This window comes from Argopecten irradians, chromosome 5 (genome assembly GCF_041381155.1).
Source record: "Argopecten irradians isolate NY chromosome 5, Ai_NY, whole genome shotgun sequence".
In the NCBI taxonomy this organism is placed as follows: domain Eukaryota; kingdom Metazoa; phylum Mollusca; class Bivalvia; order Pectinida; family Pectinidae; genus Argopecten; species Argopecten irradians.
Window position 1 is genome coordinate 8,821,220 of NC_091138.1, and position 16,626 is coordinate 8,837,845.

The following is a 16,626-nucleotide window of genomic DNA, read 5'->3' on the forward strand; positions in this document are numbered from 1 at the left end:
CGGAATAATGAACAAGTCTGATTGTTTACTGCATCCTTCCGTAATATGGCCAGCCATGTTACTTTTTATTAGAAATCCTAATTCCGTTGTCGGAAATCCTACTTCCGATATCGGAAATTCTAATTCCGTTATCGAAAATTCTATTTTTGATATCAGGAATTAGAATTCTGGAATGCTAGAATTCTATTCCCGATATCGGAAAATCTTAGTAATTCCTTAAAACAGAAATTGAATTTCCGATATCAGAAATTCCCTCTCTCGTTATTGAATTGAATCGGAAATTGAATTCCCGATTTAGAAATACATTTTCTGATACTTGAATTTGCCGATATATCGAATTAGAATATCCGATTGAATTCAGATACCGATTTCGGATATAGGAATTCAATTTACGGAAATCGGGAAATATAATTCCCCATTATCGGAATTAGAATGTCCGATATCAGAAATTCGGAATAAAAAGTAACTTTTTCAAAATGTCTGCACGACACATTCTCCGTGTTGTATCTGTTGACGGATTGGTCGGACTATGAGATGATCTGTTTCCTAGTACCATGTCAGGGCTGTTGACACACATGTAATGATGAGGATAATTTTGTGGATCTCCACAGTATCAAACGATGTATTATTATCTATTTAATCCTCGAATTTACTGAAGATACATAGAGTTCAGCAAGGACAATCTATATATGGACCATATAATTTTATAGAGACCTCCTCATCAACCCCAATTCCGACCAGTCTCTGACAAATCTGAGAACAAATACAATGTACATTGTTTCATTTTGCATTTAAATATATATGTATAAGAAAAAGAGAGCAACATCACGGTGGGGAATCACGTGGTCTGTAGTTGGTGTGTTTCACGAATCAAAATGGCGGCCGCCAGCAGTTTTGCCAGAAAAGGAGGTAAGTCACTGAAAATACCCTTTGTATCGGCATTTTATAGTGACGAGCATATGCTATACATAATTCTAGACAAACCGATACCTTAGTTGTGTTGCAACGCTCTGTACTTTTCTCTAACATTCTGACCAAAGTTTTGAATCGGAGCGATTTTGCTCGTAGTAGAATTGGTAGTATACACGAACATACACTTTTCGTTCGTTTTTGTGTGTTTAGACGGGGCCATTCGCTGTAAATGTGATATTGTCTATATGTTAATGTCTACATTCAATTGTACATCTAACCTTTCTGGCAGAAAACATCATGTTCATTGTTAATTCTTTGGTTTTACGAAAGGGTGAGTAAACACGTACCGTTTTGGATTGATGAGTTGACACGAACTGCTACATGTACTTATTTCCTTCAATTTGACTAATCTGGCAAACATTGATAGTGTGTGCTCAAGTATGTAAGATTAACTTATACCAGTTAAAAGAAAGATTCGCATAATTGATTAAACTTTAACACATAAGATTGGAAGGTGAGGATATACTTTGGGATATACCCATTTGAATTCCGCAAGTGACCGGAAGTGGAAGTCGTTTGCAACATCAGTCAAAATGGCAAATACATTTGTATGTACGTTGATTTTTTACGACAAATATGCCATACAAAACAAACAGGAATTCGTAAAATATGCCGTACATTCATTATTGGCTTACATCATGTTGATCTGAAAAATTATTTTAAAAATCGGGATATTTACTATACTGTTTTATAGTAAATATCCCGATTTTTAAAATAAGTTTTCAAATTTCATATTGTCTGAAAAAAAAATCACATGACTGTCATATTTACTCATCAGTCCATCCACCAATTACAAAAAATGTATGATAACATCCATTTTCATTGAGATGGCCCCCTGTGGTTATTCCACATATGTATGTGTTTGACTATAACTTCGGAAATTTTAGTGAGAGATTTTTAAGTCTTATTTCTGAAGGAAAGAGTCATGACATTGGGTCTTTCCTTAATTTACAATCTTTATTTCTTTATGCAAAATGACGAAATAGTTCCCTTTGTGATAACCGTAATTCTAATAAAAAAGAAACTAGACACGGTGCTCACAAGCGTTCCCATGTTCCAAATACATGTAAAGACGTTTCCTACAAGTTTCGCGAATTTGAAATACACTGTGTGTGGTGTTGCCCATATTCCCTTTAAAAAGCATTTTACAAATTAAAATACTCAATAAATACATATTGAAGCATGGGTTTTGTTCATTAGTTTAATTTATATTCTTCTGTACAGTCCAATTTTAATCCAGTAGCATACTTGATTCATTGCAAGGAGACTTGACCCATCTGACACACAGGAATCTTTTTGTATGGCAACACGTTAAACGTTCCTTCATTCCGTCGTTCTGACAGGCGTCTTATTCCGGTCTTGTTAAGTGATCTCTGAAAAATACCAAATTTGTATTTTTGATGTTGTACAGATTAATTGTTTGTTGTTTATAAACTTGTTTGTGATTTTCCCTTTGGATGAATAAAGTTACGGTAAGTTATTATGTTAGCCTAAATTGGTTACGAAAAACCATCGATGTCTTTCTGTGACTAAGTTGTAGGTTCATTCTATAACATATTCATCTATAAAACTGATTAACAAACAAATCTCAACATTACCAACACTTAAAAACATTAAACGTGTGTGTTAGATACAGTATATATCTATATTGATCGTCTAGAAATGGACGGACACAGACAAAAAGTGTTATGACATTCCCCAATCTTCCCGTTTGTTTCCTTAACCAGATGATATGCAGTAATGCAGTGGGTTGTGAATGTCCTGGATATTATAACAGTTGTCATAGATATTGAACGATATTCCATTAAACGATAGCTTGTTAACATATTCCATTGGATTTTAACCGAGCACATACTACATCATGTGGTTTATTCAAACTGGTATAAGTTAATCGTGTAAACATACTTGAACATAATTATTATAATATCTTTGTTTGCCAGCTTAGTCAAATTAACGGACATATGTAGCAGTTCGTGTCAACTCATCAATCCAAAACGGTACGTGTTTACTCATCCTTTCGTAAAACCAAAGAATTAACCATGAACATGCTGTTTTCTGCCAGAAAGGTTAGATGTGCAATTGAATGTAGACAATAACAAATAGACAATATCACATTTACAGCGAATGGCCCCGTCTAAACACAGAAAACGTACGAAAAGTGTATGTTCGTGTATACTACCAATTCAACTACGAGCAAAATCGCTCCGATTCAAAACTTTGGTCAGAATGTTAGAGAAAAGTACAGAGCGTTGCAACACAACTAAGGTATCGGTTTGTCTAGAATTATGTATAGCATATGCTCGTCACTATAAAATGCCGCTACAAAGTGTATTTTCAGTGACTTACCTCCTTTTCTGGCAAAACTGCTGGCGGCCGCCATTTTGATTCGTGAAACACACCAACTACAGACCACGTGATTCCCCACCGTGAACATACAAACTCTAAAACATGATAACTTTTCAAAAATATCTAACTAAATAATCACCAAAAAAAGACATAATAAAATGAGCATCGTACTTATAATGGCACACCATTAACACCAAACGGGAAAGGGGCAAATATTCCAAATTAATGGTTGAAAGTTGAACAAAATATTTTCATTTGTTTGACACAAAATTGCTCACTTTAAGCAGAATTAATTTTCAATTTACAAGGACCATAACTTCAAGATAGAAGTTAGACCCACTAGCAGAGTGAAACTAAGGGAAGTAACTCTGATAGATAATCCAGGTACTAGTGGCTTTCATTCAGTCAAGCAAATACTGGATTGTGTTGATTTTATTACGTGGACAGGATAAAATTGATTATCACAATTAAATGGTAGTAAGTCATCGGAGAACTAAGTAAGCTTACAATATTTTACACATCGACTTCCAATCCACCAGTTTTCATGCCCCCTTGGTTGATGTGCCTGTAATGTAGAACACGGGCCGTGAAGTTGTAATTATACTGCAAGATGGAAGTTCTGTATAATATTTAAAAAGTTATTATCCAAATAAAAATCAGTAATAAAAATGAAACGTCCCAATATACCCTCATGCAGTTTAATTTAACTACTGAATTGAAATGCCAGATTACCCTCTTCAAAGGTAAAAAACACATTACGTTCACATAAATACTTTCATTTCAATACATGTACATTTTATATAGTGTATAATAGCTCGGATTTGGAGTTTTTATTTTATTTTGTTTCGCATTCTTTTACAAGTAACAGCCAGAGATTATTTAAGGACGCGCCTGGATTCGAAGGTAACATAAGAGTCGGAGTATCCGGAGAAAAAACTACCTTCCTACAATCAGCACCGAATAACTTTGTCACGTAGGTTTCAAATTAGCACCCCTACATGTTATATATATATGTACATATACATATGTGCATTTTTGTATTTAGTATGTTGTACAGTGTCGCATGTACACATTTTGCTTATAAATACACATGTGTATATTACACCACAGGTCTTTGACTCCTTTAGCTATACGGACACCTCTTTATGTGTAATGTGAGGTCCCAATATGACACCTATTTATAGAGGTATCCGTATTTATAAGGCCTGTGACTACACAAAGATAACCTGGCTAGTTTATACCCCACGTACGTGTGTAATTAGACTTTGTTTAGTCTTCTGTTCCAATACACATAAATTTGCTTTATTGTGGTGGTGTCTCTCTGTCATAAACTCCCGAAATAAAGATATATACCATGTGTGCGTAATTTCCCAGCCCTACATATTGACTCGGGAAAGCCACTTTCGTTTTTCTTGGGTTATTCTAGGTCAAGTTATATTTAACAACACGTAATGCAGATGTAGTTTATTACGCAGTGGATTACACTGTAACCCGGTATAAAACTTTTAGTACTTTAATTGTTCTTATCGTTTTTGGCGGAGAAAAACCACCAGAGAACCCTGAGAAAGCGAGTATATATTCAGTCAGACAGACAATCTTTATTACCTCGTTGGCTATAGGGTTACATTAATATAGTTACCAGTGTGAACAAACACGACAAGAAATCCCAGATGGATCTTCCCTTTACTTTTCAAATTTCAATTATCAAAATCCAAGATGGCGGCCTGTCGACCATGTTGTTGACCGATCGGTCCCAAAATGTATTATGCACAGCTAGGACCCAAGGGGAACCGACATATCATATCATGATATGGAATTTGAGACAGATCCTTTAAGTACATTCTGGGATATAGTGGTAACAAACTTCAACTATCAAAATTCAAGATGGCTACCGGTCAGCCATCTTGTCGACTGATCAGTCCCAAAAGTCAGTACGGACAACTAGTGCCCAAGTGGCTACATGTGTAATTTGTGAGCGATCCCTTCAAAACTTTCTGAAAAATAGTAGTAACAATTTTTTACTACCAAAATCCAAGAGGGCGGCCTGGTGGTCATCTTGTTTACCGATTGGTTCCAAAACCCAATAGACACAAATATGGCCCTAGTATGAAATTTGAGAATGATCCCTTCCGTACATGTACTTTCTCAGAAATACATATAACAAACTTTAACTACCGAAATCCAAGATGGCTGACTGGCGGCCTTCTTGTGGACCAATCGGTCCCAAAATGCAACATGCACAACTCGGGCCCTAGGGGAATCTACATATGAAATTTAAGAATGAGCCCTTCCGCACTTTTTGAGAAATAGCGATATCACACCTTAACTACAAAAATCCAAGATGGCTGTCTAGCGGCCATCTTGCTGACCGATTGGTCGCAAAATGCAAAACTAGGCCCTAGGAGAACCTGAGAAAAAGTAAAAACAAGAATTTTTAACGGACGAAAGGACGGACCACGGACGAAGGCGATTTGAATTCATCAGATGGTGGGCTAAAAGATATCAGTTACTTTATCCACTTCTCCATAATAGTAAAAAAAATGTAGGCGGGGGATGGTGTTGGGGTGTCACTATATATGCATCCACTAATAAATCAGCTAACCCAGTGTGTCTCATAAATGTTATGAAAGTAAAAGTGATTTAAGGCGTCTTTGATCAATACATAGGTTTTCAAAAGCTTAAAAATGAATATTGGCTAGACCGATATATAAGACAGGGGCTTGATATACGTTCTATTACACATTAGAATATAGAGATCACGTAGATAAACTTCTGATAAGCAACATCGTAACAGTGAAGTGCTACTTTTTAAATTTCAAAACTATCAAAATCAAAGATGGCGGCCTGTCGGCCATCTTGTTGTCAGTTTGGCCCAAAAATGCAATAGGCAAAACTATGATCATAGGGAAACCTACATATAAAATGTGTGACAGATCACTACAGTATTTTCTGAGAAATATCGGTAACAAACGTCAATAAAATCAAAGATGGCTGCCTGTCGGCCATCTTGTTGAACGATTGGTCCCAAAATGCAATATCCACAGCTAGGGCCCCAGGGGAACCTAAAGGTGAAATTTGAGACGGATCCCTTCGAAACGTTAAAAGAAAAAGCTGTAATAAACTTCAACTATCAGAATCCAAGATGGCTGCCTGTCCGTCACCATGTGGAATGATTGGTTCCAAAATGTTATATGCACAACTGGACCTTAGTGGAATCTATATATTTAAAAGACAATCCCTTCTGTACTTTCTGAGAAATAGTGGTAACAAACTTCGTTTATCAAAATCTAAAATGGCTGTCTTGTTGACTGTTCGGTCCCAAAATGTAATATGCTCAACTAAGACCCTAGAAAAAACCTACATATGAAATTTCAGTACAAAGAAATAGCGGAAACAAAAAAAATGTTAAAGATGCTCCACCGCGGACAGAGCATAAATGGTACCCATCATTTGAACAATAATTGGTGTTTAATCGTGTATATATATGTCTAATTAACTCAAGAAATAATATAAAATATTTGATTTTACTTTCGGTGCATGCGCAATCGGTACTGCATTCCATATAGGACATAGTGCCACGGATTTTTTTCGGGATGCAATTAATTATTTTTAATATCTTTATCTTGAAGTAAAATAAGAAACTCAGACTTTTCAATGGCGGTAACGGTGTAAAGTAAGTAACTTTTGTAACTGAAGAAAAATACTAAATCGTCTGGTCCTGTTTTCGATAGAGAAAAATTATCATTTGTCAGCGGTGGAGCATCTTTAACGGAACGGAAAAACGGACCCCAGACGAAAGACGATTGGAATAACCCGCAATCTGAATTAATTGTACATATTAACAATTCGCTATTGACTGTAGTCAAAAAACCGTACCTCATCAGTGTCTTCTCTAGATCTCCTTCATCCTGTATTCGGTATTTTTTCATAACATTTTCGATGTTCTTCTGTGATGTAGTACGAAGGTAGAGACCGGTCGAAAGGATGACGAGACACACGGTTACCATTGACAACAGTATCACCATATATGTCAGTATGTCACAGGACTCTGAAACAAACGGTAACCATTGACATCAGTATCACTATATAGGTCAGTATGTCACAGGAACCTGAAACAGACGGTAACCATTGACAACAGTATCACTATATAGGTCAGTATGTCACAGGAACCTGAAACAGAAGGTAACCATTGACAACAGTATCACTATATAGGTCAGTATGTCACATGACCCTGAAACAGACGGTAACCATTGACAACAGTATCACTTTGTTGGTCGGTATGTCACAGGACTCTGAAACAGACGGTAATTATTGACATCATTATCACTATATTGGTCAGTATGTCACAGGAACCTGAAACAGAAGGTAACCATTGACAACAGTATCACTATATAGGTCGGAATGTCACAGAACTCTGAAACAGACGGTAATTATTGACATCAGTATCACTATATAGGTAGGAATGTCACAGGACACTAAATAGACGGTAACCATTGACATCAGTATCACTTTATAGGTCAGTATGTCACAGGACCCTGAAACAGACGGTAACCATTGACAACAGTATCACTATATAGGTCAGTATGTCACAGGACCCTGAAACAGACGGTAACCATTGACAACAGTATCACTATATAGGTCAGTATATCACAGGGCCCTAGAACAAACGGTATCCATTGACAACAGTATCACTCTATAGGTCGGTATGTCACAGGGCCCTAGAACAGACGGTAACCATTGACAACAGTATCACTATATAGGTCAGTATGTCACAGGGCCCTAGAACAGACGGTAACCATTGACAACAGTATCACTATATAGGTCGGTATGTCACAGGGCCCTAGAACAGACGGTAACCATTGACAACAGTATCACTATATAGGTCAGTATGTCACAGGACCCTGAAACAGACGGTAACCATTGACAACAGTATCACTATATAGGTCAGTATGTCACAGGAACCTGAAACAGACGGTAACCATTGACAACAGTATCACTATATAGGTCAGTATGTCACAGGAACCTGAAACAGACGGTAACCATTGACAACAGTATCACTATATAGGTCAGTATGTCACAGGACTCTGAAAAAGACGGTAACTATTGGCAACAGTATCACTATATAGGTCAGTATGTCACAGGAACCTGAAACAGACGGTTATTATTGACAAAAGTATCACTATATAGGTCCAGTATATGTCACAGGGCCCTAGAACAGACGGTAACCATTGACAACAGTATCACTATATAGGTCAGTATATCACAAGGCCCTGAAACAGACGGAAACCATTGACAACAGTATCACTATATAGGTCGGTATGTCACAGGGCCCTAGAAACAGACGGTAACCATTGACAACAGTATCACTATATAGGTCAGTATGTCACAGGACCTAACAGAAGGTAACCATTGACAACAGTATCACTATATAGGTCAGTATGTCACACAGGACCTTGAAAAGATAGAAGGTAACCATTGACAACAGTATCACTATATAGGTCAGTATGTCACAGGACCTGAAACAGACGGTAACCATTGACAACAGTATCACATATAGGTCAGTATGTCACAGGACCTGAAACAGACGGTAACCATTGACAACAGTATCACTATATAGGTCAGTATGTCACAGGAACCTGAAACAGACGGTAACCATTGACAACAGTATCACTATATAGGTCAGTATGTCACAGGAACCTGAAACAGACGGTAACCATTGACAACAGTATCACTATATAGGTCAGTATGTCACAGGACCCTGAAACAGACGGTAACCATTGACAACAGTATCACTATATAGGTCAGTATGTCACAGGACTCTGAAACAGACGGTAACCATTGACAACAGTATCACTATATAGGTCAGTATGTCACAGGACCCTGAAACAGACGGTAACCATTGACAACAGTATCACTATATAGGTCAGTATGTCACAGGACCCTGAAACAGACGGTAACCATTGACAACAGTATCACTATATAGGTCAGTATGTCACAGGACTCTGAAACAGAAGGTAACCATTGACAACAGTATCACTATGTTGGTCAGTATGTCACAGGACGCTGAAACAGAAGGTAACCATTGACAACAGTATCAATATGTTTGTCAGTATGTCACAGGACCCTGAAACAGACGGTAACCATTGACAACAGTATCACTATATAGGTCAGTATGTCACAGGACCCTGAAACAGACGGTAACCATTGACAACAGTATCACTATATAGGTCAGTATATCACAGAACCCTGAAACAGAAGGTAACCATTGACAACAGTATCACTATATAGGTCAGTATGTCACAGGACTCTTAAATAGAAGGTAACCATTGACAACAGTATCACTATATAGGTCAGTATGTCACAGGACCCTGAAACAGACGGTAACCATTGACAACAGTATCACTATATAGGTCAGTATGTCACAGGAACCTGAAACAGAAGGTAACCATTGACAACAGTATCACTATATAGGTCAGTATGTCACAGGACCCTGAAACAGACGGTAACCATTGACAACAGTATCACTATATAGGTCAGTATGTCACAGGACTCTGAAACAGACGGTAACCATTGACAACAGTATCACTATATAGGTCAGTATGTCACAGGAACCTGAAACAGACGGTAACCATTGACAACAGTATCACTATATAGGTCAGTATGTCACAGGACTCTGAAACAGAAGGTAACCATTGACAACAGTATCACTATATAGGTCAGTATGTCACAGGAACCTGAAACAGAAGGTAACCATTGACAACAGTATCACTATATAGGTCAGTATGTCACAGGAACCTGAAACAGACGGTAACCATTGAAACAGTAACTATATAGGTCAGTATATCACAACCTGAAACAGAAGGTAACCATTGACAACAGTATCACTATATAGGTATATGTCACAGGAACCTGAAACAGAAGGTAACCATTGACAACAGTATCACTATATAGGTCAGTATGTCACAGGAACCTGAAACAGAAGGTAACCATTGACAACAGTATCACTATATAGGTCAGTATGTCACAGGACTCTGAAACAGAAGGTAACCATTGACAACAGTATCACTATATAGGTCAGTATGTCACAGGACCCTGAAACAGAAGGTAACCATTGACAACAGTATCACTATATAGGTCAGTATGTCACAGGACCCTGAAACAGAAGGTAACCATTGACAACAGTATCACTATATAGGTCAGTATGTCACAGGACCCTGAAACAGAAGGTAACCATTGACAACAGTATCACTATATAGGTCAGTATGTCACAGGAACCTGAAACAGACGGTAACCATTGACAACAGTATCACTATATAGGTCAGTATGTCACAGGACCTGAAACAGACGGTAACCATTGACAACAGTATCACTATATAGGTCAGTATGTCACAGGACTCTGAAACAGACGGTAACCATTGACAACAGTATCACTATATAGGTCAGTATGTCACAGGACCTGAAACAGAAGGTAACCATTGACAACAGTATCACTATATAGGTCAGTATGTCACAGGACCCTGAAACAGACGGTAACCATTGACAACAGTATCACTATATAGGTCAGTATGTCACAGGACCTGAAACAGAGTAACATTGCAACAGTATCTTGGTAACCATTGACATGAACAGTATCACTATATAGGTCAGTATGTCACAGGAACCTGAAACAGACGGTAACCATTGACAACAGTATCACTATATAGGTCAGTATGTCACAGGAACCTGAAACAGACGGTAACCATTGACAACAGTATCACTATATAGGTCAGTATGTCACAGGACTCTGAAACTCACCATATAAGTCAGTAGAAACTCACTATATAAGTCAGTAAGTAACAGTGCATTTCATGGAATTTGTCTCCGTCACTTGGCATTTATTTTGCCAACCGTGAGACATTCAATTATTATGCTTTTAAAATACAATTGAGTAAGATATTTTGATATTTTATGAATCCTCACCTTTTAATACCTGTTTCATTCCAACACCATTCACTTTACCCACTCTTCGCCTTTCTCTCCTCTTTCTTCCCCTGTCTTTCTTTATATTAATAAAAATATACCATTATATCACATTTTGTTTGTACAAGTAATGTCTTTTTATTATATTGTTAGTGTATTTAGGAGAGGAATTCATGAGTTATAATAACTAATTTCTAATCTATTTGTTTGGTTAAATGAAATATGTTTTCATTCACTGTGTTTGACAGTATTTATCCACCTATCTGTTACCGGTGTTACTAATCTTTACAGACAGTTTGGGATCACAAATAAAGAAACTCTGAAAATCATGTGTATACTATTTCGTGTAACAAGTGCGTTTATGCTTTATCGGATGTAATCAATGTTAGGGCAGTACGATTGTCTGCGTAAAAGATGCAGTCTCACGAATAGTTTCCTCAATCTAAAAATAACTCATCACATACAAATGAAAATAATTCTTACGCAATGTACGTGATCCTGTATAAAGAGATCCAAGTGGGGTCCTGGTGTTCACCATCAAATGCATTTATCTTTGATTTTCCACGTTTTTATGTGTGTTTTTTTCGATAGCTGCTGTTTCAAGGAACATTATTCTACAGGTAAAGAATTAATAGTTTAAAATTAAATCACAGCGTTTTTGCCTCACAGTTTCTAAGAATGGTACTATTCATGTTCCTGTTACAACTATCATACAAACTAATGCATGACACCATTAACAGACATTTCGACTCCAAATGAAGTAATGATATAAGTCAGCCCTTATTAATAATTAAATAATTTGATGTTCTTGAAGATCTCATTAATTAATTCTCAATATTAGGACAGTTGTTTTAAACACTTTTAATACAGGGACACCGTTACTCTCAGGTGATATCAATAATATATTAAAGTGATAATCATATTTAGATGGCAAGTTTTTCCATAATAAATAATAATTTAAAAAATATGAATTTAAAATGAATAAATGCTATGCATGTGCAATGATCTCAATAAGTGACGTCATATTTTGACTAACGCAATTGTGTGCGAGGTCTTGTGTTTTATATAATACAAGCACAATAAGTAGAGGTATAATAGACGTACATACAGGAACAAATTTAAATCTGAACAGAAAATGATTTACCAACAAGCACGAGATAGTAAATTATATAATCACCTCAATCATTTTGTGTTCTACTTATTTGGACAAAGTCGAATTATTAACTATAACAGTTACATCATGGAACCTTATATATTAACCTTGATTAATAGTTCAGAAAATGACACAGCTACAAGTCAATTATGTAATAGGTATAGCCACATGTATAGCTAAAGGTTTGTTTGTATGCAACGGCACACACTTCCTCTTTCCTACAATAAATAAATGAAATAAATATACATATGGGATTTAAGGAATATAATTGTATTGTAATTTCTCAGTTGGACAACTAATTATTATTAAAAGGTCAATTAAAATTATAAGGTAAAGTAATATTCTGTGTGATTCAATTTTCTGTCATTTTACTTTCATTTAATGAGTCTGTTTAACACATACTCGTGCATTTAGGGCAAAGAAATAGTTCTCATCATGATTTCCTTTATGACGCTGGTTTCAATATTCATTACCTTCATCAGTCGCAGTGTTAGAGTAAAGGCATGTAAAACTTACATGTTATTTCAACTTAAATGGTCACTGGTATATCATGGTGTTCATTTTGTAAGTAAATTGGGAGCAGCTTAATGTAATTTAATTGTTGGTATTGAGTTGTCAAAAACTGTAGAAAAGTCTAGAATTTGTGGTATATACATGTATAACTATAATTGAATTAAACCTTTGTCAATTCATGTAGATAGCAGAACTGGAAACATAAACATTGCATTTGTTTTGCTAATGTTTTCAGCCCCTTCAGGCAACTGTGCTAATAATATACAAAATGTAATATTTGGATACAAGAGTTTAGATGGCATACATATATTTGTACCTATAATATTGTAACTAATAACTAGCATACTAAAAATAGAACAATATGAAGTACTGACTGGGCAGAGTAGGCTCTGTTAGGTCTCATCCATGTTTACTGTGGGGAGACAATAAAACTAAAATTAGGTCACTCCTGAAGCACCAGGTGAGACGACCTAGTAACTTCACTGGTGTTAATTACCACTGGGGAGTTCTTGTTCCCCATGGAAAAAGCATATGTTATATGATTTACCCAGGGGACAGCAACAGATTTATAGATGGAATATCTATATAATGTGATACATGTATATAGATACAAGGCTTATATGCACAGTGCTGATATGCACAAAATGGCAGTGCATCAACTGGATTGTCGTACGATTGCTCTCAATCAAAATTACTTTTGGGAGATATGAGACCAACCCGTGCTTTACCTGCGGGGTGCTGATGTGCCGTTACGTGTATGTCTTAGGATCCTTCCTGACATTGCTATGGCCTATATATGTGCAAATATGGTAAGGGGGAAGATTAGATGTACCTTAAATTAAATTGTGGTTTTTCATGGGAGAAGGTATGTTTTGCAGCCACTAGTTCGTAGCAGTAGGATACCGATAATGAATAAAGCTTGGTGTAAGTATATTTATGGCGTTCATTGTTTTGGTTTTAAATAATTCTTACGCAATGTACGTGATCCTGTATAAAGAGATCCAAGAGGGGTCCTGGTGTTCACCATCAAATGCATTTATGTTTGGAGGTACATTTACGATTTTTTTAATCTATGTATGAAATATGAGGAATGATACTGCTTAGCATTCAGTTTTGCAATTCAAAATATATGATAATTATCTGAAACATATTCTGGGAAACATTTTTTTTTTTGTGTGTCTTTCAGCCATATCCTCAACCATATTTGGCGTATTCATATCGAACGCGTGATACATATTATAATACAGGTGTATATCCAAACAAGATTACCGGAAGTGAAGGATTGATTGGAATGTTATAGCAGTCTCATCGATTTATGAAATGAATCTGACATCATGTCTTAGAATATCGACCTTGTATATCTACGCTTTAGAAACTTATCGTACAGTTGGTAGTCTCACGTGTTGTTTCTCGTTACGCATCGATCATTAAAAAAAAAAAAAAAACAAGTGGCATAGAAAAGAATACACTTATACTGTAAAATGCAGAACAAAGCGAAAATGGCAGCCTAGAGAAGCTACAGAAAATTTGACTCTCATGGTGACCTCATCTAGTTTACTACTTTTTTTGTACTTAAACGAGAAAAATGCGAGGCATCGAGCACGTAAATTTTATGATACTAACACAAATTGATACCGCCAAACTTTTTTTGTCTCTTAAAAAAAGCCACGACTATTACCACATCATAGGAACTTGTAAAATTAAAAGTTTTGATAACTCCTGCAAATAAAGTACAAAAGGTGAAATTTTGAAATAGTTTTCACGTAGTCATCAAAGACAAGACAAATCGTATGGTGCCACAAAACATCTATATACTTACCACACGGGCCAGCTACCTCGCCGCACGCAGCCATCGTAATCTTTCTACGATTAAAATCTAGTGCTTTATATATACGCGTCAGTTATTTCCTTTCTCTAAAAATAACTTCTCGTCATACTAAAACATAGTATGCAAGACACGTGGAGAACGTCTCACAATATCTAAAATGTCAAACGCGTTTTACCGACAAATCATGTCTACCCGAAGACAAAATGTGATGTATGTTTTCGGCATTTCTTCAAATCGAAAAATGTATTTATATGAAACTGAAAGTAAAAAAAAAGAGAGTCAGTGAAAAAAAGTAAAGAAATAAACAGGAAACTTGGAAAAGGAGAATTTATTATTTTTGTGATAAAGTAAATTCCTTAGAAAAAAACCGTTTAAGCTAATGGTTAACTATATAAGCAATTATCCCAATCAATATTTAATCAGAAAATATTTACTACGATATCTGGAACTTAGATATTCATAATTCATTTAGATGAATTCAGATAAGTTCATAAATTTTTGCGATATATTATAATTAAGGCGATGGATCAATGACAATTCAGTTACCAGTTTAACGATAAAACTCTTTGATGTCTAACTTTTATACGTGCATGTCCAAATACGGTCACCGATGGTAGAGTTTGTTTTCTAACCGATTGTCTCATCAATTGATGAACAGAATCCTATCATCATGTACGTCTAGTTGTATCAATCGCGTATATCTACGCCTTAAAAACAGACCGTATCATTGATAGACACACTTGTTGTTTCTCGTAACGCAGCGATAAATTGTTTTTACAATCAAACCCTCAAAACAAGTTCAATTTGATTTTACCGAATCGTCAATTTTAGTTTTAAACATAATGAACACATTTTCGAACTTTTCGAATCGATTTTACAGGTATGGGCTATTGAACCTATATTTTGAATAAACTTATATATTTAAAATAAATAATGCATTTATTTATAATCAGTCTGATAAAATTCAACTGTTTATAGCTTAGAACGAAGTAAGCGGGGAAATTAGCAGCTGATTTGAATCAGATTGGTTTATAATTAAAGGAGGTTTGTCTTTTTGTTTTTAGATAAGGTCATTGTTAACAAGGCTGTCCTTTACTATGGTTGAATGTAAAAGAATACCGAAGTATAGAATTATTGAATCGTCCGGAAAAATTATCCTCTGAAAATCAAGGAAAAGTTTCTGTGAGCTACATGTACTGAAAATTGACCCTAATGGCGACCTCATCTTGATTTTATATATGTGTACGGTTGTCCACTCGTACAATACTCAAGAGTATTCCTTCTCTCTCTAAAAATAACTCCTAGTCATACTATATAAAGTGACTATGCAATGCAAAGACACACGGAGATAGGCTCACATTGTTTAAAATTTCTGACGCGTTTTACTGACAAATCATGTCTACCCAAAGACAAAATGTGAAGCATGATGAAATTGAATTCTTCAAATCGAAAAATAAATTTATATGAAATGAAAGTAAGAAAAAGAGGACCGGGAAAAGAAAAGATATAAGAAGGAAAGAAAAGAATTTTTAGCAAACGACTAACTTATAGTCCAATAAATATGTAATCGGAAATGATTTACGATATTATTTTGGAACTGTAGTTTATCTATTCTGTTCAAATTCGATGCAAATTTATTCTAATAACTTCAATAGTTTCCGCGAGATATCTATTGCACGTGTATGTCCAAAAAACTGGTGACCGGTGGGAGAGGTGACGGAGAAATTTGTGTGTCTGACCCTATTGTTGTATCACTCCTTATCGATAGATGAACAGATTCCTGACATGTTTTGGTGTGCCGACCACGTAGATCTAGACTTAAGACACAAACAGGACCGTGGATAGATCCAAGTTT

General features: G+C 35.9%; 1 protein-coding gene across 1 annotated transcript; it reads right to left on the reverse strand.

The window, feature by feature from the left end:
* Positions 1-405: 405 nt before the first annotated feature.
* LOC138322798 (uncharacterized) lies at positions 406-14,907 on the reverse strand. Its single transcript, XM_069266905.1, has 4 exons — positions 14,763-14,907; positions 7,195-7,366; positions 3,826-3,883; positions 406-753 (listed from the first exon to the last, which is right to left on the reverse strand). The coding sequence occupies exons 1-3, from the start codon at positions 14,794-14,796 to the stop codon at positions 3,832-3,834; spliced, it is 258 nt and encodes an 85-aa protein (XP_069123006.1). The 5' UTR covers positions 14,797-14,907; the 3' UTR covers positions 406-753; positions 3,826-3,831.
* Positions 14,908-16,626: the final 1,719 nt, after the last annotated feature.